Source organism: Dysidea avara, chromosome 12, assembly GCF_963678975.1.
Source record: "Dysidea avara chromosome 12, odDysAvar1.4, whole genome shotgun sequence".
In the NCBI taxonomy this organism is placed as follows: Eukaryota; Metazoa; Porifera; class Demospongiae; order Dictyoceratida; family Dysideidae; genus Dysidea; species Dysidea avara.
In genome coordinates, this window is record NC_089283.1 from 4,198,726 (window position 1) to 4,225,228 (window position 26,503).

Below are 26,503 nucleotides of genomic sequence, written 5' to 3' on the forward strand. Positions count from 1 at the left end.
AAAACGTACATGACAGATATGCCGTAAGCGTTGTGAAACGAAGACAAATTGTTGGCCATGTACCTCGAACCATATCAAGACCATGTTCAGTATTTATTCGAAATGGTGGAGTGAGTGAGTGATCAAGTGCACCGTAACTGGAAATCATAGGCATTGCAGCTGTGCGAATATAGAACAGGGTGGGATGGAGATTCCCTGCACTCTTTGCTTCATTGGAGATGAAAGTTGGATAAAAAAAGCTGTCTAGTCCAGCGCCTAAGCCAAATATTTTTTCACTTTTTGATAAAAGCACTAATTTTTTTACAGAATATATGGAGCATGCACTAAGTGTTTTAAGAAGGGGAGGCACGTAAAAAGTCCTCAGGAACACCCCTTTTTGCACCCTGACAAGAAAACTATTTGTTACTATTAAAAATCAATCATGTTTCTATCAAGTTAACTGCTGGGCCTAGTATCATAGTAGTACAAAGCATACAGCTGGAACATAATAGCCTATTAGTAATCTATAAAAAAACAAATAGTTTTCTCACCTAGGCAGTAAACAAAATCACTAAAATTACCATTTGTAGGGATTCTGTTAAAGTTTTGGACCTTCAATGCTGACAATTGTGTAGTACTATGTACAAGGATCATCCTGATGTGTATCGTTTCTTTATTAAAGGGGTATAACAAAAGTTATTTAATGCTAAAGTCACAGGTGGATATCTCAACAGAAAACCATGAAGTACAACAGTTCAATTATCAAGCACAGAGCTTGAACAAAAGGTCCCTTGTCCTTACACTGGACACCATATGAAAGGTAATTAAATTTCTAGTTTAATGAAGGCAGTTGCAAGTTGTTTCAACATTTTGTTCTCAAGTTACAGTGCTTTCAATTCAGTGTAATATAGTACAAGCAAGAAAAGCACAAGGATGTGTCATAAGGTACTTCTTAGTGCTCAAAATCTCACTTCATTGGAACCCAGCTCCTTTGTGCTTATTTTGAGCATTATCACAGCACTAAGAAATACCTTAATACTCATCTGTGTGCTTTTCTTGCTTATGCTATATTACACTGAATTGAAAGCGCTGTAACTTGAGAACAAGATGTTGAAACAACTTGCAACTGCCTTCATTAAACTAGAAATTTAATTACCTTTCATATGGTGTCCAGTGTAAGGACAAGGGACCTTTTGTTCAAGCTCTGTGCTTGATAATTGAACTGCTGTAGTTCATGGTTTTCTGTTGAGATATCCATCTGTGACTTTAGCATTAAATAACTTTTGTTATACCCCTTTAATAAAGAAACGATACACATCAGGATGATCCTTGTACATAGTACTACACAATTGTCAGCATTGAAGTCAAAAACTTTAACAGAATCCCTGCAAATGGTAATTTTAGTGATTCTGTTTACTGCCTAGGTGAGAAAACTATTTGTTTTTTTATAGATTACTAATAGGCTATTATGTTCCAGCTGTATGCTTTGTACTACTATGATACTAGGCCCACCAGTTAACTTGATAGAAAGTTAGAAACATGATTGATTTTTAATAGTAACAAATAGTTTTCTTGTCAGGGTGCAAAAAGGGATATTCCTGAGGACTTTTTACACGCCTCCCATTCTTAAAACACTTAGTGCACGCTCCATATACTCTGTAAAAAAATTGGTGCTTTTATCAAAAAGTGAACCAATTTTAAGGGCTTATGTACTACACTAGTCTGGTTTATTCCAATCCGAAAGGTGTAATGCCTCTGCCAGTGAAGACTCAAAGGGCTGTCCTGTTGTAAAACTTGAAGCCATTGAGTGCACCTTCCAGCCAGAATAAAACACTACCAGTAGTGGACCTTTCTGCCACAGCTAGTTGCAGCGCTGACGGAGTGGAGGATGACGTGTGGGTCAAATGCGATAGACACAATCTAAAGATTGCTGACAAGGAGATTATTGAGACTGGCTTGGAATTAACAGACAAACATATCCAGTATGCGCAATGCATAATAAAGAAACAATTTACAACCATCGGTGGTCTCTGTTCAACTTTATTTCAAGACAAAGCCTACCAATAATTCCATACAAGTTGTATACAGCAGTACCAGGCATCACTGGATTGTAGTGTCAAACATGGAATGCAAAAAAGGGAGTGGTGAACATCTATGATTCTTTGTTCACATTCGTAAATGAAGAAACTCTGGGTACCATAAAAAATTATTTTGGTGATCAAAGTGCTAAATACAAAAAAACATGGCTAAAATGCAAAAACAGACAGGGTCAACAGATTGTGGAGTTTTTGCTGTTGCTTTTCTTACATCTCTTGCGTACCACCGGGATCCTGCAGAAGTCCAATATTGTCAAGATCAATTAAGAAGCCATTTGTGTAGTTGTTTCATCAAGGGAAAACTTGTGCCCTTTCCTTAAGTTTAATACTTGAACATATATTCATTGCATACTAGTGCATAGCTAGGTCAATACATTTAATTGAGAAGCCATCTGTGTGATTGTTAATGTTGTACCCTTCCCTACCAAAGATTGGATAATATTATTGTACATAATGCAACAAAATGTTTTATCAAACTGTTAACAATATACCAATGATGTATAGCTATAAAGCAAACACCAAGCATTTACTAGACCCAGCTATAATATTATGTGCAATGTTTGAGTTAAACACTAGCTATACCATCACTGCTTCACCACAATTCCTGCTGCTTGGAATCCATTAGTAATGATGGTGGGGTTGGCAATTATGTGATCAACTGCTTTTTCCATCCATTTTGCCCCAAGTGATTTCATTTCCTTTAGAGGAAAGGCAGTTATGGGTTTCACAGAACCACCTGACTCTTTTTGATCAACGATTTGGTCAGCATACCACTCTTGAAAACATTGTTTTATGACATCCTTCACAGATTAATTTACACTCTGGTCTAATGGCTGCAATTCTCCAATGCAATTAGCTGGCACATACACGACATCTATGCCATGGTGATCCAATAGGTTTACCACGTCACTTGTGCAGTGAGCCCTAAATCCATCTATGATACATAAGGCTGTCTGGGATGAAGGCTATTTCAATTAATCTTTCTTTCTTTGGACATAAGGGACAATAACTTTCTCAATGTACATTTTTACTGTCTCTTCGTTACACCAATGGTTTGCTGTAAATGTGATATGCCATGAATCAGGAAATTTGTAGGTTGGCAAACAAACACGGGTTGTGCCTTTATAAACCAGCTGTGGCAGTAGGAATTCTCTGGTCACTGTTGCAGCAAACACTGCTGTTATTTGACATTTATCATCAGCTTTACTCTCTTTGTGCCTTTTTTCTCCATGGTCCAATCTGGCACAGGAACATACTTTATTGCTGTCTGATCCCAAATGAAAATTAGGCTCTCTGGTATGTCTTCTAAAGTGGTAAACGCTTCAATGTCAAACAAGAATTGTTTCTTCAACTTATCTATTTCTTCAACTGAAACTTTTGCCTTTGTGGTAGCCTTTCTCTTTACAAAACCCATCCTGTCCAATAAGCTTCAGGCCCAATCCCTTGTCAACACTATGTGTCCCCCATTCTGTGCCAGCAGATTGCTGTCTTTCCTGCGAATAATCCAAAGAGCTCCTGCTATAGCGACATCTGTCGTCCTCCTTTACATGTGGCCAGCAAATAAGATTTTACTTGTTTGTCTAAATCTGCACCTAGGTTAAGAGGTCTTCCCATTTTAGCAGAGGGCAGAATTTTTATTTGTAAATCCTCGCCATTCTCCTTTTTTCTGCCCAATTCTTCAAGATATTATGTTTTCCATCCATGTACCATGCTTTCTTTCAAAGCATTCTTAGGATAGTCTGGTGCGAAATAAACCAGTGCTGAAACGATGCCGTGCTCAGCTGCATATTTCACGATAATCGCCTTCTTATCATCAGGTACCCTTAAATATGGTTTACGCTTTCCTGTCGCTTGGAGTGCTTTTGAAACTTCCTCATTGACTTCTGAGATAGAAGAAGACAGTATCTCTTTACCAGTGTTGGGAGTAACGTGTTACATAAGTAACGCATTACATAATATTATTACTTTTGTGGTAACTAAGTAATATAACGAAATATGCAATAAAAACGAGTAATCTAACTCAAGTTACTTTGCTTACAAATGTAACGAGTTACTTAAGTAATATAGTTACTGTAACGAGTCTAATATTATGTAATATTATTACTACAAGTAACGAAGTTACTAATCTCGTTAGTTATCCTCTCAGTAACGCCTAGCCACACCGAAGTAACGAAGCCTAGTGAGTACTGAATGAAGCTTATTCACCAGCTTCTTACTTAAAACCAAGATTTACACATTTTCCAACAACGCAATCATGTCAAGTGATAAAGTGGTAGTTTCACACATGACAGCTTAAGGCTGTGGACACAAAGTAATATAATATGTAATATTATTATAGTTACTTTATTTTATGAGTAATATGTAACTGTAACTAAATAGTTCAGTTGCAAGTAATATGTAATATGTAACTAGTTACTTTTACAAAGTAACTTGCCCAACACTGCTCTTTACTTAGCGGGCCATTCTCGTCAGACAAAACCACAGGTGTAGACAATTCCGGTCTGGAAGTCCTTGCTCGTTTTCTGAAGTGTTCCAGCAATGCCATTACACAGAAATATAGCTAAAAGACTAATTTCAATTTCGCGGGGAAACTTTTGCGGTTTGCTTTGAAACTGTGAAAACCGGCCACGAAATTTTTCCTGTTTACAGTAAGTCCCATGATATCGTGATTATTGTGCTATGAAAATTTTCATATCATGGCACCACTATTTCATAGTATGTGTGATATGGTTAGATTCGTAGTAACTGGGCATGGCACTTAATTGACTTTATAGGCCACTATAGCACTGTAAACATATTCACTGCTTTAGTTCATTCTTGGTAGTAAGATACTTTATAGTTCACTTTAGCTTTATTATGAGCTGCTCAGCTCACATTTTGGCTTCCTGTGTTTAATTGAGTACCCACAATTGAAATGATCTGCATGCCCGTGTCAATACACATACATTCGGCCTCTCAGCAGCACCTTTTCATTGCTCTTACGACGTTATCCACAATCAAAATTCACATGTTCCGATATAAATACAATCGCGAAGCATTCCTGCAATTTCCCACACTTGCAGGTGAGTCACCCAAGTGGAATATGTTAGTTGTAACATGGGGCACTTGTGATTTTCCTGAAATATACACACAAGCACGAGGGGCGCAGCCCCAGTGTGAGTGTGTATATTCCAGGCAAATCACTTGTGCCCATGTTACAACATCTACATATACGTACATATGTATGTATATTATAAATATATACACATATAGTAGCACATTCACTTGTTGGATTAAAAGAAATATCAGTTTGAATGCAATGTAGAGATATCCTACTGAGCTATGCTGTAATACCATCATTCATCTCTTGTTTCACTGCTTTTTAAACTAGGTGCGAGCCCTCGGCTGGCCAAGGCTGGCTGTGGCCGTACACCTCATTTACTGGAAAACAAGTTGATGTTGTGCTACTTCTAAAAACCAGGCACCATGCAGCTAGCTAACTCATCTGGAATTAACTATAGACAGTATATGCTACTATGAATTAACCAACTATATATTACTTACAATAGGGTAGTTTTGGGTTGTGCAATAATATTATTAGCTAATTCTCGTATTTCATAATTCATGAAATATTCGTAATTTGTTCAATTACGTTGCTATGCACTGCTAAGGAAGCGTTTGTTAAACAAACTGCTTTTACCAACATTTTATAGTGTGACTAACGTGTTTTTTCCCACAAATTCTTTCAACAAAGCCTCAAAGCTGCTCTTCATTTTCGTTCGTGTACGTAAGGGATATGCCCCCTTTCAACTCGAAGCGATAGGCTATTCCTGGTAGTGTATGAAGCCTGCACCGTTGTTTTTCAGTTGCTAAATGCCTAAAAACCTCAAGGGGAAGGTAGTCTGAGGAAAGTCACCACACCCGTATTTCAGTCCACCGAAAAGAAACCACCTCAGAGCAAAGTTCACCTGTGTAGAAGTTTAATATAGACTTCATTTCACTTTTACTTCTTATGTAAAAGCTGCTTTTACCGTTAGTAAACGATTTTGTTCACGTGGGTGCGTATGGATAAACATAGATAGGTAGATAGGTACACACACACACTTTACGAAAACAATTTCAGTAAACCAGGCGCACGCCCACAGCCGGCCTTCGGCTGGCTGTGGGCGTGTGCCTGGTTTAAAATGTTTTCATAAAAATGTGTGTACCTATCAATCTACCTATCATCCCATGTTTGTCCGTACACACCCACATGAGCATGTATAGTCTGTCTTTTTGCTAGTTTGGAATTTGAGGCTTATCACCATCTGCATGAAATTTTCTGTAGCATTATTTCCAGTCGTAGCCATAGTAGCCATCAACTATTGACTAATACGATGCAAAAATATGTCTCTGGATGTTTGATATCAGTGGTTGTTAATTAATGTTTCATCCATAACCTCCACGCATCATTCAAAGCTCTATATCAATGGAGTGGAGACATGCAGCTAAACCATTTATTCCATTCACCTTTCATGCTTTATAGTTCAACTAGATCATCCTACAACACCATTATGTGTTGTTCAAAAGTAATCCAAAAGAAGCACGAACTCTTTATTTTTAAATCAAGGTAAGTGAAGCTTCTGGTGAGCTGAATGGGGGGTATACTACATCATGAAATCACAGAAACACCATCTTCTAATACTGCCAAACATTTTAGGCTATCATTTATCATCATTCTAAACAAAATTAAGCAACCAACACAGATCAGAAATATTGGAAAGGATTCTACCATCATTGAGAGGATCTCTTACAATGAAGCATAAAAGTTTGACTGAGATCCTTTCTAGGCTAACAATATAGACAGACTATAATTATATGCATTTACCCTTATCATAACACTATGAGGAAGAATTGGCTTTTCTTGGCTGGTAGCTTGAATTTGAAATTTGTGTGTTGATTCCTGATTTATAAAAACAGTCCTGTGTTGCTTATTACTGTGCATACTTTTCATGTACATCTACGTACACAAGAGGTGGCTAAGTATCAAGTTCCATCTGGTCCTTTATTTGAAGCATGAAATTTTAAAAATAAATTTTGTGTCTCATGAGATACTAAAAGTGATGATTATTTCTGTAAAGACAACAATCATGCCTCTGGTTCATGGTGGATCTAGCAATAGGATAATACAATGAACATCTCACAATGGTATGGAGTTCGATTTTGGATTATGGACCCTTGCTATTCTGGGTAGTGATATTGATTCTATAGTGCAGAAAACACTGTGTCACAAAACTTATATTAGCCACTGTTTACACAGCATAACGCATTGCATATAGCTATCACTTTCTCTATGCATCGTGTTCCATGTGTATTTGTGCAAGTGTGAAGGCATGCATATGTATGTGTGTGTAGCCAAGCACCATTAGAACACCGGCTTGGTAATCGTAATGTTCCAAGCTTGATGCTCCATGATGCTTATTACAGCGTTGTTTCCTTGAGCAAGAAACTTCACTCACATTGCTTCAGTCTACCCAGCTGTATATTGGGGACCTGGTGAACTGGTGTCATCTGGCCCCTGTCTTTTTAGCAGTGTTTGGGTTGTTGTGGAACTTCAGTTTCCAAATGTCTATCCATGAGACCTGGACAATCCTCCTGCGAGTTACTAGTCTTGCCCCAGGAGGATTTTCCTAAATACACAGACTTGAGTGCCTGAGTGGTGTACAGACATTCCAGTGCTGGGCAATAGCTGTGTTTCACATGGCTGCTGAAGCTTTTATGTGTGTGTTTGTGTTACATGCATCAATTAAGCTGCACACTCTCAAGGTAGATCTACATAGTGTTGTGTGGCAGGATATTTATGTTATTTGTAAGAGTAGAGCTATTCGGCCAATTCAAGCTGTGAGAAAGTAGCTATGCAGTTTAAATTGTGCTATGGGTCAGTGGAAACACTAAGCTGATGAAGGTATTGATTCATTATGTGGACAAGTTCCTTTAATATGGCCACCATTGATGATAAAGAGATGTGTGATCCATGCACCTACTGGAAATGAGGTGTTTGCTGCCGTCAAGAAAAGGGTTGTCATACAATACAGTAATAATATTAGGGATCATGAAGGTTTGCGCTATCTCACAAAAACGTTGACTAGAAACCAGCCTCACAATACATTCATGCTGCCTTGGCAGTATTGGCTAGGCATAACCAAACTCAAAAGTGCCTTTAGTATGACTTGGAATGTTGCTACAAAGTTTTATATATTCAGTGAAATTTTCACTAACCGTCTTCCTGACTGATGCCATACCACAGTACGTACAATGCATGCTTCATGGACTTACCTGTGTCTTTGTGTCTCTGCTGACAGCAGCGTTGATTCACAATAGCACTGTGTGATGGCTTCTGTAGAGGACTTGCACATGTGAAGCAACGGTTGCTAGGCGGACATGTTTCAAGACAACTTTCTACGGCACATATTGGGTCAGAATGAAGGTAATGAAATTTATTCACTAAGCGCTGGGTATAGTGGCACTGGGAAGTGGGGATGGTTTTGAAATAGAAGATCTTATCATTGGCTTTGTGAAATAGGTGGCTAATTAAATTTTGATACATTACTCACCAATTTTAACTTCTTTGCTTTTTTTAATGAGCTGGGTGGTATTATGACACAACTCATCATTGATTTGCTTCATTACAGCCTGTACCAAATCCTGAGAAAGCGCATTTCAGCCACAACACTGTCCCGAAACATAGCCGACAGCTACGGTTGCTTAGCAATTATGATGATTTATGTCACGTTGCAAGTCCTCTGTACATTTGTATCAGAATTTTCTTCTGGGACTGGATTGATTGGAGAAGTCCTGTTCATAGTGTTCTTCATTTGTAACGCTGTGAAATGAGCTGATTGTAACTGAAATTTGAAGCATAATGATGATCATTTTGCTAGTAATTGATAATGGGGTATGTGTTCAGATGAAAACAATAAGCTTGGCACCTTCTAGTATGCTATGTGCAGGTTCACTAATATGCAATCATAATAATAGTAAACAAACAAGTACAAGGAAATATTAAGTTCAGTTAGGGACCAGTGAAACTAGTATTTTAAAAGAATGTTAATCTAAAAATGAAGTAGGGATCTATGCAGGGGCGGATTTAGGATTTCAGAAGGGGGGTGCTAACAGGGACATTTATAATGGCAGGTTTGCTAAGAAAGCGACAACTGGTTGATACAACTAGCTACAGTAGTATAGTGTGCAAAGTACACTTAGCATGTAAAGCATACTCCATCTAGGGGGGTCTGGGGGCATGCCCACACAAAAAGTTTGCAAATTTAGCCTATTCAGTTTTAAATTTGGTAATATTTTTGACTGAAAAATGATGCATTTGTTTAAGTGACTCACAAATCACAATGCTTGTAAAGCATTAGGAGTCATCTAAGTGGTAATGATGAAATGACACCATTATTCCCAAACAATTGTAATACTAGCTGTCATATAAAAGGTACAGCCATCATATAAAGGGTAGAGCCAGTAACTGAAAATTTATGTCTTACATCTTAAAGAGCAAAGATATGAATATCAGCTGCACACGATCAATACATGCCATTAATTTTGTATTTGAAATACCTTAAGTTAATCGTACAGTAAATTTAGCAATTTTAGAGGTGTTTTTTTTGCTAGTTGATTACATCAGTTCACAAAATAATTCATCAATATACAGGATTGCTAATTTAATTTAGTGTATTGCTTGGCTTAAGGTATAGCTAGTGTGCTGGCTCAAACTATAATGTCCAAACAGTAATAATGAAGAGAGGGCTTGAGAGGACAAGTATGACTCACCAGTGTGAGTCATACTGGTGAGTACACAAACGTAGAATTTTACAGCTAGGGGAGAACTGGTCTGGGGTGATGTTCCCTCTGGAAATTTTTGGAATATAACTATCACAAGATAGAATCTGGAAGCTATTTTTAACCAAATACTCTACTGTACTGAAAGAAGGTGGGTATAAGATGGATGAGTTCAGTTGTAAGCAATTTTAGCTGAAAAGCAGGACTACACTTTTAATATTAATGTTACTGGATTATAAGGCAATACATTGTCAAAGACAATACACAGGATTGGATCTTGAGGTCATTTAGTCACATGTAGAGATTTAAAATGCACACAAAAATAACTTCAGTTTTGTATTATAGCCACAGGTTGTTCTGTTGTTATTTCTATCTGACTTCTTGCAACTATGGCCCCATCACCACCAGATACAATGTTTGGAGCAATAATAAAAATTTAATAGCAGTGCACAGGTCAAGAAGACAGTGTTTTCAAGGAGTTGCCAGTGTGTGACACACTGGTGACTTTTTGAAAAACATAATTTCATGATGGATGTTCTATTAGAGTGGTTGACTGTTCTATTAGAGTATTTCAATTTTTAGCAGTTTTTAGGTTGAGTCTTATACCAAAAGTATAATTTGAACCTGTCTCGGTAATTCTAAGAAAAGAATAGCTATTCACCTTTCTCTTTCCATTTCATGCATATGTATAAGATGCAGTTGCATCTGTACTGCAACTGTAGTGAAACAAGAGATGAATGATACATGCTATTACAGCATAGCTCAGTGGGAAAGTCGCTACTTTGGCACGCACTGATAAAATAATGTTATTGTGTTATAGCTAATGTGCCAAAGTAGGGACTTTCCCATCAAGCTGTGCTGTAATAGCATGCATCATTCATCTCTTGTTTCACTACTTTTTATTGCATTTTAATCAACAATTTTTTAAAATACTAGTTTTTGTTGTAGCACAGCTAGCAACAATGTAACTTGTGACTGTTCTATTAGAGTATCTTATATATATGACTGTTGTATTAGAGTGACTGTTGTATTAGAGTATATCTCGAGTCAGCCAAGGGGTGTGCAGTTAGCTAGACATGGCATATAATGTCTCTAAGATGATTTTTAAAGATGGAAAGTTTGGTGGCACGCAAAATTTTCAAGGGGATCCCTGCTTAAATGGTACTACCATACCGTTTAATAAAAAGCAGTGTAACAAGGAGGTCATCTACACCTGAAGATATACTAGTGCCATTTAATTCCCAATTTATCAAGGACACATGGTAGTGTGTCTTGCTACCATGTGTCTTGTGGCCTAAGAAGCCAGCATGCCGCACCATGAGTATATTGACAGGAAGAAAGAAAACATGATTTTCACACATATGTAGCTCTGTGATCCCTTATCAGATTGAAACCAAATTTGTTACAGAAGTGCCCACCAGGAAGGGGAGTCTACATACCACATTTGAATAAAATCATCCCAGCAATTATACGAGCAGCCAAAGTTTCATTTTATTTTCTTTATTTTTTCTTCATTTCACACACTTTGCAGAATCCACCATAAAACATCAACGTGTACTCCAATCAGGATGAAATTTTGCACAATTAAAGGGCTCATTACAGCAAATCTCAGTGCCAGGAGTGGTGGAAAATTGATGAACATTCTCGGAGTTATGACTGATAGTTCACATAAAATAAGGTTGAATTTTGTCATGCCCACAGGGTAAATCCCTTGGAGGAATGAGTTGAAAATTGCCATGTAGATGGAGTAACCATTGTAGGAGTTAAGGAGGGAGGGGGTTCAGTCCATGACATTATAAATTTTTATTAAAACAGCTAGGAATAGGAAAGTGACGTGATTAAGCAGCTATACTGTTTGTAGACTATGTTTTCAGGTAAAGAATATAATGTTTTGTGCTTATATTCCCAATGCATTATTTTCATAGTGCGACACTAAGGAGTGGGAGGGGTCTGAAGTTAGCATCATTATGACATTAAGTGTACCAAAATCAGTTTCGAGTTGCCCCCTAACCGCTTAGAAGAGTGAACTAAAAACCAGTATGCAGATGAAACAATCATCATAGAAAGACCATACAAAGACCATACAAAGACCATGAAGTAATATAGAAGAATTGGAGTAAAAGTCACTAAGTTATAATGCAAGATACAACTACGTGTAGCAAGTGTGCGATCGAAATATTCTAATAGTACAGTCACCCTATTAGAGCATTCAGTTTGTAAGCAGTTCAACTTACTTACATAATAATATAGTTACTTCATTGTGTTCTATTATTACTCATTAATTTGATGCTGTTTTTGTTGTTGAATTCAAGAAAAAGTACAGGACTTCATAGCTACCAGCAACTAGACAAACTGGATGTTGCATGCATGGAGAGTTGAGCTACAAACAAGTCACCCTGTGGAGAGTTTAGCTACAAACAGTCACCGTTCAACTACACATAACCAGTTTAGAGTTCAGATACAAACAAGTCACCCTGTAGAGATCAGCTAGGTCACCTGTAGAAAAAAACAGCTAAAAACATGTCACCCAGTAGAGTATGTTCAGCTACAAATAAATCACCCTTTGGAGAGTTCAGCTACAAATAATTCCCTGTCTAGATGGTTCAGCTACAAGAAAGCCACCCAGTAGAGAGATCAGCTAGATAAAGGTCACCTGTAAAGGTCAGTTAAGAACAGGTCACCCTATAGAGAGATCAAATAGAAAAATAGAAACAAGTCACCTGTAGAGTGTTCAGATACAAACAAGTCACTCTGTAGAGAGTTCAGTTACAAACAAGTTACCTGGACACAGGTAGAGAATTCAGCTAGAAACAAGTCACCTGTAGAAAGTTCAGCTACAAACACAAACAGGTCACCCAGTAGAGAGTTCACCTACAAACAGGCCACTCAGTAGAGAGTTCATGCACCTACAAACAAATCACACTATAGAGACCATAGCTACAAACAATTCACCCTGTAAAGTTCAGCTACGAGCTAGTCATCCAGTAGAGAGTTCAGGTACAAAAAATCACACTGTAGAGAGTTCACCTACAAACTGTATTGAGTTCACCTACAAACCGGTCACCCTGGAGAGACTTTAACTCACCCAGTAGAGAGTTCAGCTGCAAAAAGTCATACACTAGAGAATTCAGCCACAAAAAGTCACACCGTAGTAAGTTTAGCTACAAATCAATCACCCTGTGGAGAGATCAATTACAAATAAGCCACCCTGTAGAAAGTTCAGCACATGCATCTTGTAGAGAATTCAGCTAGAAATAAGTTACCTGTAAAGAGTCCAGCTACAAACAAGTATACAGTAGAGAGTTCGGCTACATGCAGTCACACTGTAGAGAATTCAGCTACAAATAAGTCATCCTGTAGGGAATTCAGCTACAAACAAATCCCTCTTCTAGAGAATTCAGCCACAAAAAAGTTTCCTATAGAGAGTTTGGCCACAAACTAGTCACCCAGTACAGAGTTCAGCTACAAAAAGTCACATGTAGGAGCTCAGGTCACCTGGTAGAGAATTCAGCTACAAACAGGTCACCCTGTAGGCTATAAGCTGGTTACCAGGCAGAGAATTCAACTACAAACAAGTCACACAGTTAGAGTTCAGCTACTTTTGTAACTAAGTTATGCAGCAGATTAAAGTAACTATAGTAATTTTACTAGTTACATAGTAATTTGTAACAAGGATTAACTGTCCAAAATTGCAACAAGTTAGATAGTTACATTCTGTTGGCCTGTTGAGAAAAATTCATTATAAGTTGTACAATTATAAAAAATGTATTTTCAACTCTACAACTGCTTTACATTTTGTTTCTCCTTCCTGTAGTAAAGAAAATAGACAGGTATAAAGAAGCCTCAAAGCTGGCCATAGGCCAGTTTTGGAGGATACAAATACAAAGGGTGCCCCCCATGGCCCCCCACCAGAAAAAATTTCATGGTGAAAAAGATGTGAAATCCAAGTTGGCAGCGTGATAGTAGGAAAATGGCTAAAACTTTAATAAACACAATTCAGGTGAATTTGTTGCCATGTCTTAGTGAAACTTGGAGGCACTACAAATTCGCTTGAATTGTTGTTATTAAATTTTTGCCATTTACCAACCATCACAGCCATTTCTTGGCCACCAACTTGGATTTCACTTCTTTTTCACCATGGCTTTTTGGGGGCTGCACCCCTTTTTACAGATTTGTTGTTTTTGATTAGATAGAATGAATTAAATGTATCTTCAGGTGTAGGTGATCTCCCTTGTTTCACTACTTTTATTTGGTTGTATACAGTTACTAGTACTGGACTGGTGGACTGGACTGTTGGACTCACGCTTTTATTGTTTCCAACAAATACTTGTGTGAATGGCTGCAAATATTGCTCCACTGAATGTATAGTACAGGTGTACCTACTGCCTGTTCATAATCAAGGATGTATAGTATGCAATTAGTAGCTTAGTTCTTTTGTTGAGCAACTTAGTCATGCTTGCATGTGTAGAAAAGAAAAACACAAGTAAGTGGTGTTGCACTTGTAAAAGTATTATGTGAGACACTGTTCAGCACAAGCTGAAAAGGAATGTGGCCAAAAAAACCAGGGAGACAGGATTGAAAAGTAGCTGCTATAATTATGACTGTTTCAATGCAGGCTAATTTAATAATAAAAAGGCTGTCAATATGTTAATCTATGGCATGTCTCCTTTTACAGTTATTGATTATCATTTTATCACTCTTTTAATTAAACATGGCAAATTTGATGTTAAGTACTAATTTAGAGGACTGTATGTAGTTGTTAAGTATGGTGCTATTATATGTTGCCAACAAAAGCCAAGGATTAGTGCAGGGAAGCCTATTACTGTACTAGATGAATGAAAAATCGAAAATTTTAAAAGGAGAATAGGGATCGCTGAGAAAAGCCATGAAACAAGAAGGGATCGCTGGAGTGGTAAATGTAAACCACAAATCCCTATTTTGACTTGTCTCAAAATAATGGAACATGTAACTAAAATTTATGACAGAGAGTCAAAATCAAGACACACAGTAATGTGTCGTGTGGCCCAAGAAGCCAGCGCGCAACCCTGTGAGTATATTGACAGGAAGAACGAAAACACAATTTTCACACCTCCACAGCTCTGTGATGCCTTGATGAAACAAGACAATTTTTGCTGTGGACACTCCCTCCACCTTCAGTACTCCACATTCCAAATTTGAGCGAAATCACTTCAAGTGTTCCCGAGATATGCGACTTCAAAAATTGGCTTAGTTTCTTCGTTTTTTCTTATTTTTCTTCCTCTTTTTGCACACTTACAAAAACTGCTTTAAAACACGAATGTTATATCTGATTGCCTTGAAACTTGGCACACAGAAGGGGGGTATAAAGGCACATCTCAGTACCAACATTGGCTGGAATACGATAAACAGGCAAAGAGTTATTAGCGATTATTCACAAAATATAACACCAATATGTTGTCATGTCTACAGGGTAAACCACTTACGGGAAGAATCTGAAAATCGGTGGGTGGATAGGTTAACTATTGAACCTAAAACCTCTTGTGGTTTGAAAGAAATCGTGCTAAAAACCACAAAGATACAACAACAAAACCAACAATGTGTAACAATTATGCAATCGAGATTAACTAATAAAAAATGACTGCTTGTCACACCTACCAGAAAAACCACTTAGGGTAATGCTTTGAAAATTGCTGTACAGATGGAGTAATCATCTTTTCAATGGTGTAGAAGAATCATACTTAAAGCCACGGACGAAATCCAACTTGGCATAGCAAGTGCAAGATCGAGATACTCTAATAGAGCAGTCATCCTAATAGAGCAGTCGCCCTGAAGAGAATTCAAGAGATCAGCTAGAAATAAGTAACCTGCATAGAGATCAGCTACAAACAAATCACCCTGTAGAGAGTTCAGTAACAAACAATTCACTCTGTAGATAGATCAGCTAGAAGAAGTTACCTTGTAGGGAGTTCAACTACGGAAAGAGGTAGTTCAGCTAGAAGAAGTCACCTTGTAGAGAGTTCTACCACAAAGAAACCACCATGTAGAGAGTTCAGCTACAAACAAGTCACCCTGTACAGAGATCAACTACAATCAAGTCACCCTGTAGAGAGATCAGCTAAAAGAAGTTACCTTGTAGAGAGTTCAGCTACAAAGAAACTAGAGTTCAGCTGCAAACAAATCACCTGTAGAGAGTTCAGCTACAAACAAATCACTCTATAGAGAGATCAGCTAGAAGAATTTATCTTGTAGAGAGTTTAGCTACAAACAGTTCGCCCCCGTATAGAGATCAGCTATAAGAAGTTACCTTGTAGAGAGTTCAGCTACAAACAAATCACCCTGTAGAAAGATCAGCTAGAAGAAGTCACCTTGTAGAGAGTTCAGCTACAAACTAGTGACCCTGTAGAGACATCAGCTAGAAGAAGTTACCTTGAAGAGAGTTCAGCTACAAAGAAACCATCATGTAAAGAGTTCAACTACAAACAAGTGTCCCTGTAGAGACATCAGCTAGAAGAAGTCACCTGTAGAGTGTACAGTTACAAAGAAACAACCATGTAGATAATTCCGTAATAAATATACGAATTAGTACTAGTAATAGCATGGGTAGCAGTGAAATTTGGGATAAATACCACAAGTGTTGTATTGGAAATTTACCATTTCCAATACAACAAGAGTGGTATTTATCCCAAATTTCACTGCTACCCATGCTATTCCCAGTTAATACCATACTCGCTGCATATGCGCATGCTGTGCATTAGCGTTGCTATGTACGCAATTTGTCACTATGTACTAAACATGTGTCAACACTAATTGTTAACATAAATTCTAGCCAATGAAATTGCAATTACAACTTTTTCACTGCTACCAGTGAAATACGGGATAAATTTCACTGCTACTATTGAGACTTTTGTATGGGCAGTGAAACAGGTATGGTATTATATATATAAATTGTACATTTACTGATAAAATCAGAAATATTTAACATCTGCTTCATCTTTTCTTCTTCCTGTGGTAAAAAAGATAGGTTTAAAAAGTCCCAAAGCCAGCCATAGGCCTGCTTTGGGGTATACAAATACAAAAAGAAGTGAAATCTAATCCAAAACAGCCAAGCTGTAAAAAAAGAGTGCGGCCCTCAAAAAGACTATGGTGAAAAAAGATGTGAAATCCAAGGTGGCTGTGATGGTAGGTTAATGGTAAAAAATTTAATAACAACAATTCAGGTGAATTTTGTGCCAAGACCAAGTGGCACCAAAATTCACCTGAATTGTTGTTATTAAATTTTTTACCATTAACCTACCATCACAGCCATTTCTTGGCCGCCACCTTGGATTTCACATCTTTTTTCACCATAGTCTTTTTGAGGGTTACACTCTTTTTTTACAGCTTGGCTGTTTTGGATTAGATAGGGTTTACATTACCACCCCAGCGATCCCTTCTTGTTTCATGGCTTTTTTCAGCGATCCCTATTCTCCTTTTAAATTTCATTTTTATATTTATCTACTTTGTGTATTTTTTATTAATCCAGCAATGGATTTGTTTATTGATAATTGTTGTAGATAATTTACATTAGTGGCTGTCAAGTTCAACGTAAGCTTTCTTGTTATCAGACACACTTGACTGCATTATTAGAGTATTTACTGTTGAGAGAATTAGTGGAAAATAATACTGTAGACACACTATAAAACAGTTGAAAAGATGGGTAATATGTTGTTTAAAGCGGTTTGTTAAAAATCCGCATCCTTAGGAACGTTTAGCTGTGTATTTCAGGAATTGCAGAGGAAGGTGTGAATTACTAAATACGGTTATTCAATAAAATTTACAAAAAAAAGTACGCTAACAAGTGCAAGAAAAAATTAGGAATTTTCCATATGAGTAGGGACTGCAGCAATAAAAAGCACTGAAACAAGCCACTAAGACAAAACACAACTGAACAATTGCATTTTAATCCCTACTTTAACCTGTTATGATGTATGGTTAAAGTAGGGATTAAAATGCAATCATCCAGTTGTGTTTTGTCTCAGCGGCTTGTTTCAGTGCTTTTTATTGCTGCAGTCCCTACTCATATGGAAAATTCCTAATTTTTTTCTTGCATTTGTAAAATATAAGAGTGGTTATGCATTTATTATTCGAAGTGGCTATATTTACGGGCCCGTAACGTAGGATTTTTTGCTATATTTATGGCATTCCTAAGTGTGCATGTGCAAGCATCTCATGACTTAGTCGGTCACGGTGCAAATATTTATTTACCTGGTCGTTTGTTGTATAACTCGAGTATCAAACACACTAGTTGTATGAAGGTAAGTTTTTGGGTGAGTTCGAGGCGAGCTAGGGTTGGAGCGAGCGAAGCGAGCATCCCAGCAAGCCGGGCCAACCCTAGCTTGCCTCGAACTCACCCAAAAACTTACCTTCATACAGACAGTGAAAGTCATCATTGTGTTTAACAGGCAAACGTCAGGTTAACGTTAGGGTTAGGGTCGGGTTCAGCTTTGGTTTCTTCTTCACTGGTATGGGTTAGACTATAGATTTGTAACATTTAAATAGTACAAAAACAAGAGAAATAGCCAGCAAGCACCGGTGGTACAGTGGTAGAACGTGGGTACTCCAATCCTGGATGTGTGGGTTCGAGCCTCGATAACATCACGCTTTTTTTCTTCATTTCTTATACCTTTTTGTGTCACGATTTTATCTAAGTTTTTTTTTTTAATAGTAACAAACTAAGTCATGAGATGCTTGCACATGCGCACTTAGGAATGCCGTAAATATAGCAAAAAATCCTTCGTTACGGGCCTGTAAATATAGCCACTTCCTTTATTATTTCAGCCAAGACCATACACTATAAGAAGAATCACATATGCAAGGGTACATGGACCTGAGAATAATGATTGGCTCACATAGATGATTATAATGTCGAAAAAGAATACACAACATAGTGTGTGTTTGTATTGTACTCATTCGGCATACCACTGTGAAGAAGCCTATGCCATGGACATGTATGAAAGCATAATGGCTTCCACACAATGATGTGGCATCTACAAATAAATTATTTTACACTCTACATCATATACAATCACTGACTCTGTAGAGTAACTAATCTGCATACACACACATCATTCACAGCAACAAAGTCAGATACTGTGTAGCTGCAATGTCTATTGTAAACCATGGGTTATCACAGCATGAAGTTATGTTGTTTACATAATGTGGTGAGACAATATATTATGGCACTCACAAATGGTTTTAATTTTAATTAACACTAATACTGACTCCACCCAACTTTAGGCTTTGTGTGAAAGAAATATGGTTTATAGAAACTATATTCATAGCAATGAATAATCTCTGGTAGCAGCACTATCACTTCGTTATGTCTCAGAGCGCTTGTATGGTCACTCATAGCAAATCACAAATTTGTGCGCTTACAGAAAGGAGTAGACTATATGCTCACCAAGCAAACACGCCATGCATGATCTCCTAAGTCTAACAAAACCCAAAGGAGATCATACAATGGAATCCTATAATTTTATTGTTATATGGCTTCTTTAGTATACGGGATAGTGGGTTCATAACTGGGATCGCCCATGTTTTTTGCAAACTTAGAACGCTTGCCTAAAAACCACCTTGGAAAGCATCTTCCAACTAAAAACAATCCTCTTGTGGTTTTTTACAATGAGTATAGCTCCACTAGTAAGTATCAAGTGAAAAGGATATGGTTTTGCTGTAAAGTTTTAGCTGGTGCAATTCAGCTACTGTTTGATAGTCACAGACAATACACCGGTGTGGAAAGTATATAGTGTGTATACCAGGAACCAACCTTTAGGTACTAAATAAATTGAAGTTCTCTATGATTTTGTTGCACATATAGCTATAGGGTTTACACATCCAGTTACAGAATACATATTGTAAGTCTGAGAAATAAGCCAGCTAATGCACTAATGTGAGATATCACTGTGTGTATACTTTAAATGTTTTTATATGTGTCATAGTCTCAGTGATATAATGATATAAATAGGTAGAGGACTAAAATTTATAATGCATTTGAACCTTGTATAGTTGGTATGACTTTCATGGCTGGTTTCAATCACAGTAATCACTCATTATAAGAAAAATCAGAGAGCAATAGGATCATAGCAAACTCAAATTAACCAACCATCTACTCTAAACTGCTTTATCCCTAATCGTGAAGTCCATGCAGAAAAACACCGAGTCATTGGGATCAACAACAATAATTATAAAGTGAGATCAGATCAGAGGAAGGCAAGTGACAATGCCGTGGTGGGGATCAAATAAACCCAAACCATTAGAAACTGCTGAATTTCATATTATTGATGATGTTAAGATTATACCAACCACCTTAGGTAGAGGATCATACGGTACTGTTAAAGCTGCAGTGTTTAATGGTAAACCATGTGTGGCTAAGGAGATACATCCTCACTTTGCTATAGTTACAGCAGACAATCCTACACCATTAGATGCATTCATCAAGGAGATCAATACTCTTAGCTCTCTGCGACATCCTAGTATTGTGCAATTTCTAGGTGTTTACTTTAAGGAAAATTCACATGTTCCAATACTAGTGATGGAGAGAATGTGGAAGAATTTATCTATTCTACTTGAAGAGCAACCCAAACAGCTACCATTATTGACCAAGGTACACATCCTCTATGATGTAGCTTGTGGTTTACAATATCTGCATGGTCAGAAGAAGCCAGTGGTTCATCGTGATTTAAATGCTAACAACATTTTGTTAAATGATAATATGGATGCCAAAATAGCAGATCTTGGACAAGCTAAGGCTTTGGTAAGCATTAATACACAGAAAATGTCAACTGAGCCAGGGAATATAGCTCACATGCCTCCTGAAGCTTTAAAACATGAGGCAGCATATTATGATTCCAAATTGGATATCTTTTCATTTGGTTGCACCATCATTCATTTGGTTACTGAAAAATTTCCACAACCAACCAATCAATATGTACCATTTGAAAAAAATACATTTATCAGACAAAGTGAAGTTGAAAGAAGAATAGAGTTTATCACCCAAATGAGCAGTAGCGATTACAATAGACTTCAACAAATTGCAATTCAGTGCTTGTATGATGTAGCCAATGGAAGACCTACTGCATCTCATATTTGTGATTACTTAAAACAACATTCAAAGGAATTAGAAGAAAAATCACCCCTAGTAAAACAGTTCAAACAGAACAAGTTTTGCCTCCTAGAAAAACTGCAGTCACAAGGTACTGAATTGGAAAGTGCAAAAAAATTAAATGAGAGACTTCAGGAGGAGAAGGAAAGTCTTAAAAGGCAGCTAGATGAACAAAATGAAATTACTACTACATACAAACACCATACAGACAGATTAAAAGCAGAAGTAGAAGAAAAACAATATCAAATTGAAGTAACTGATGCAAAAATAGTAGAATTACAGCAAAAGGTACAAAATTTACACATTAAGTGTGAAAGTGATGCTGCTGCACTTTCTGAAAAGAATATTAAAATTATTGATTTAGATGAACTAATACAAAAAGCTACCAATGCAATAGGTGTGTTGGAACAGAAGAATAATATTTCAAAAGCAAATAAAGAAGACCTTATTAAAACAAATAGTGGTCTTATGCATGAGCTAACTGAGATAAAGGAGAAATACAAATTGTTGCAAATAACGTCCAAGAAGCAGCAAGATGAAATATCTTATCTTCGATCAGACCAAAGAGGAAAGGTAATTACTAATACAGAATCAAATTTGCATCAAATGCTTCTGGAGTTACAACATGTAAATGAAAAGGAACATCAACAACTGCAAAGGCAACGTCAGTCATATTTTGATAATATTAGTCATTTTAATGGTCTCATAGCTCAATTATCTGCTACAAAGAATTATGCTGCTCAAAAACAACAATTAGAAGACATATCTAATCAGTTTAACACATTAGAGTCTTCTGTCAATCAACGACAAGAAACTCTTCATTCTAAGGAAGAGAAATTAAAGTCAATAGGAAAAATTGATGCAACTCTCCATAAGTTACCAGAAAATAACAGTGTCTTGTACAAAAAGCTTCAAAAAGAATGTGATGACAAAGATGAACCGTTAAAAAGAAAGGATACAGAACTGCAGATGCAAAAGAAGGAGCATGCTGATGAGATAAGTAAACTTAAAAACCAGCATTTGAGAGAAATACAGAGTTTAGTGGAAGAACATAATATATATTTGTCTCAGACAGCCAAACAAAGAGAAGCTACTGAATTATTAAAGGAAGAGGTTCAGTGCAGGCTTGACCTCATTAAGAATACTGAGGAAAAGCTTAAACAATTGGAAAATGAACTTAAAGTTTCAAATACGATTCAAAAGGATTTGAAAAGGCAAATCAAGCAATATGAAAAAATTGTTAAGGAGAAAGTCAAACGCATAAATGATTTGGAAGAGACAAATTGTTTAAAGCATTCTAACCTTTTTGACTTTGATATTCAATGGTTTGCACACTTGTCTCTTCCAGTAAAAAGAATCAAACCTAGTGCTACTATTGTCAAAGACAAAGTGTTTGTAAGTGGAGGGTACCAACATGATTCTCCTCAGGGAAAAACATTGGATTTTATTTGGGAATCTGTAGAGAATGATAATGAAGTGTTCTGTTTCCACACAACAAAGTGTAGGTGTGATTCCATAGTTAGTCCAGTAGTGTTGGGAGGTGTAGCCAGTGTCAATGGTCAGTGTGTACTGGTCAGTGGAGCTGAAGGGAACACTTTGACTGGGAATGTGTATGTGTTGTGTGAGGAAGGATCTGATGAGCAATGGAAGAAGTTCAGTGAGCCTGTCCCAACTCCTCGGATACTGCCATGTGTGTGTTGTTATCAGGGAAAGTGGTTAATCGTATGTGGAGGATATACGTGTAAGGAAGGATCCAATCTTTTAGAAGCAGTGAATGTGATGGAGATTCTTGACATCAGCAAAGGAGAATGGTATACATTACCAGATGAGAAGTGCCCTGGTGTGTCCACAGTACATTGTTGCACTGTAGTTACTGAAAATTTGTATATCATTGGAGATGGTAAATTTTTCAAGAACAATTTCAACAAGGTTATAACAGCTGTCACAAGAAAGTCTGCAAGTATACCACAATGGTCTGATGTAGACATGCAAATAGAAGAGGTAGGAGGTAACCTCCACCCATTCAGTGTTGTAGATGTTAATGGAGAGCTGATGATTATTGCCAGTATTAGTGGTAGTGAAGATGATGTGACTTGTGTTCTAATGAAGGACACAACAGACACATGGAGGAAAATGAGTGAAGCTATAGAGTGTCAACATTGTTCAGGTGTGGTAGTGACTCCCACACTAGAACTATTCCTGTTTGGAGGGTCTGAGAAGGTGTCAAAAAATAAAGCTACTGACATCAGTCAGTGTGGTGCCTTGACTCCTAACTTAGATGCATTGGGTAAGTACATATTACATCAAAGGCTGTATGGTGTTTGACTGCTCTCTTTCAGATCATGTAATTCACCATAAAAATGAAGAATACATTAAAGATATACCTGCTAATAGCACATTTCATGTACAAGGTATGCTAGGCATATAGCTAACATCATGGATTTTGTATTTTACATACAGAAGATACACTGGATGGTGCTGTGAATCGACCTCCTTATGTCTCTTTCACTGGACCCATCCACACTAAACAATTTGACCACAAAGGAGGAACATTTCAGTCTCCAGTCCACAAAGTATTAATAGTTGTTCCTCCTAATGCTATTGATGATGGTGAGAAGGTTACAGTTCACATGGGAGCCACAACAAGTGGACCATTTGATCTACCTGAAGATTGTAAGCTAAGAAGTGCAGTAGTGTGGCTGAGTAGTGGATGTGATGTGGTGTTGAAGAGAAGCATAGCAGTGGTAGTACCTCATTCAGCAGTGTTTACTAGTCCCCAGCATCACTCCATGATGAGGTTCCTAACATGTGAGGATTGCGAAGGTCCAAGATACAAGTTTGGATACTCTTCAATTGATTGCTTTGAAATTGATGAGAATCAGGGATGGATTGAGTTACACAGATTTTCATTGGTAGCAATTGCTGCCAGTTCTGACTCCAGACAAACTAATCATGAATCACATGAAACTCTAGAATACCACAACACTGTTAAAATTTTTGAAACACCTTGTGCGCCAGAAATGCATCAGCAACAAACCTCTGTGAAGGGGAAAACACCAAGTATGCCTCCAGGTCGATACCTTGCCAAGTTATTTTGGCCTCGTGGACAATTACCAAACTCCTTTAGGGCTGATATTTTCTGTTTACAAAACATTCCCACAGAAATTTATAAGGTAACAGACCATATTATAATGATTTTAGAATTGTTGCTACATATTATTTCACAGGTGAACACATTGTACAGAAAAGCTTACTATGAAGATAATGGAACATATCCAGAAATTGTGGAGACAGAGTTTATGATTAACGGTGATGGTACTGAGCTGAAGTGTATACTCCCTTGTAGTGGCTCTAGTGAGTGCGACTGTTTATCTGGTTGGGATGTGACTCAAATGAGTGATATAAATGAAGTAAGCTGTGCATTTGTCTGCAAATGGACACCTTATTACTTTATGCCCTGTATATACACAGGTGCATATAGAAAAGAGTAAGAAACATTACCCTGAATACAAAATTGGGCCTAAGAAATGGTCATTTAAATTTGCTTGTTATCAACCGAAAGTCGCCTTGACTTGTTGCTTCGCTTTTCAAGGAGGTGAACAAATTGTGAAAAGCAATGCAACTCAGTAAGTTGACAATTTTGTAGTTTCTATAATTCCATAATTTCTTGCTGCAGGATACCATTTTGTCTTCAAAAAAGGTACTGCAATTCAATTCCTTTTCTGGTAGAGAAAAGCATTTATGATAAGTAGTCATAATGCTGCATAGCTATATAACATGATTCAAGTGCTATTATTTTGCCATGGTAGCCATAAAGGCCTGGAAAACAATAATTAGTAAAATTACTATTTCTTAATTCAAAAATGCTGAATATTTACTATATAATAATTATAATTTGGTCATTTCTTGTAGATCACTTATATACCCAGCAGGTTTTGCAAACAAATGATAGTTGTACTGAACAATACAGTAATGGACTTGTGATATCATTTTTTGATGCAGATTGATGTTCTGGGCAAAAAATGGCTATCACTTAATCAAGATTACATAATACACAACTACCTATCATGGTTGAAAAGAGTTTACAGAATTTAAACAAGACTAATGCATTGTGAATTTATTTAATACATGGTGACACGTGTGTGTACTAACACCCTAATCCTATAATTAAATTATTGCACAAAGAAGAGCATAGCATGCATACACCTACATCACACCATTTGATTGAGTGGCACAGGATTTGATGAACACTAAGGTACATGGAGTGGATGAGGAACAGACCACCAAGTCAAATAGTAGTTGGTTTTTAAAGACATTGATAGTTTATTGTCAAATAGTAGGCAATTAACATTAGAGAATTTTACATAGGAAGATCAGTTGCAAAAGCTATCTGTCACATAGCACAAGCCTATCAGAAATTTGTTCAAAAACAGCCATTAACTGTATCAGATAAATGAAAATGTACTCATGGATATGGGGTGCTGTTTGTATCAAAATTATAACAATATAATAAGTATAAAAAACTAGGTTATATTTGCTTGCTTTACATGGTTTATACATATGTACATTTTCATAAATAATAATGACCCTTTTTAAATAAATAATTTACATTATTTAATATATAATGCTCAAATGACAAGATAATGGCTAGCATCTTCTCTATTATGTGCCATTTGTTGTCCTGTTACACATTTTGGCACAAAACCTGAACTTTGAAAAGTCATTTGTATCAAAATTTAGGTTTTTAATTACATTGCCAAAAAAGAAATGGAAATAATTTTCCTTGATATTGTTTACCCAAAAATGTGCAAGATTTCTATAGTACTTTTCATTATTTATTAAACCATGAACATTATTTGTTAAACCATTAAATTCTTTACTTAATGTACATTAGTATACCGTTAATCTTAACAAACCTTGCAATCAACATCTACAACAGGCTATACAGGGTTACACGAGGCTACACAGAGTTACATAAGGCTACATTGGGTTACATTAAAGTTACAAAGATTTATGATAATACACATGGTTACATGCGGCTACACTGAGTTACATTAAGCTACACTGGGTTACATTAAGCTACACTGGGTTACAGGATACTGCAAAAGGTTGCATGAGGCTACACTGAGGCATTACAGAGGCTACACTGAGGCATTACAGAGGCTACACTGGGTTACATGAGGCTATACACAAGCTTACATGAAGCTACACAGAGTTACCTGAGGCTACACAGGGTTACATGAGGTTATACGCAGTGTTACATAAGGATACATTGGTTTACATGAAGCTACACAAAGTTACATTGGGATAATTATATGAGGCTACACAATGTTACATGAGGCTACACTGGATGATATATATGAGGCTACACAGGGTTACATGAGGCTACATTGGATTACATGAGGCTACACAGGGTTACATGAGGCTACAGTGGGTCACATGAGGCTAAACTGTACTACATGAGGCTGCACAAATTTACATAAGGATACATAGGGTTACATGAAGCTAC

The 26,503-nt window shown here is 37.0% G+C and overlaps 1 protein-coding gene across 3 annotated transcripts in view; it reads left to right on the top strand.

Annotated features, from left to right (window-relative positions):
• LOC136240147 (uncharacterized) overlaps positions 1–25,562 on the top strand; it is a 30,708-nt gene extending 5,146 nt beyond the window's left edge. Inside the window, exons 2-8 of one of the 3 annotated variants that reach the window (XM_066031035.1) lie at positions 19,899–23,281; positions 23,334–23,405; positions 23,455–24,167; positions 24,222–24,404; positions 24,466–24,620; positions 24,671–24,694; positions 24,997–25,562. In XM_066031035.1, coding sequence (XP_065887107.1) covers positions 20,113–23,281; positions 23,334–23,405; positions 23,455–24,167; positions 24,222–24,404; positions 24,466–24,620; positions 24,671–24,694; positions 24,997–25,045 — 4,365 coding nt within the window. In that variant the 5' untranslated portion in view covers positions 19,899–20,112 and the 3' untranslated portion in view covers positions 25,046–25,562. Of the gene's footprint in view, positions 1–19,898; positions 23,282–23,333; positions 23,406–23,454; positions 24,168–24,221; positions 24,405–24,465; positions 24,621–24,670 lie in introns of all 3 variants that reach the window. The other 2 variants (XM_066031033.1, XM_066031034.1) reach the window with 2 other exon arrangements.
• The last annotated feature ends 941 nt before the right edge of the window (positions 25,563–26,503 follow it).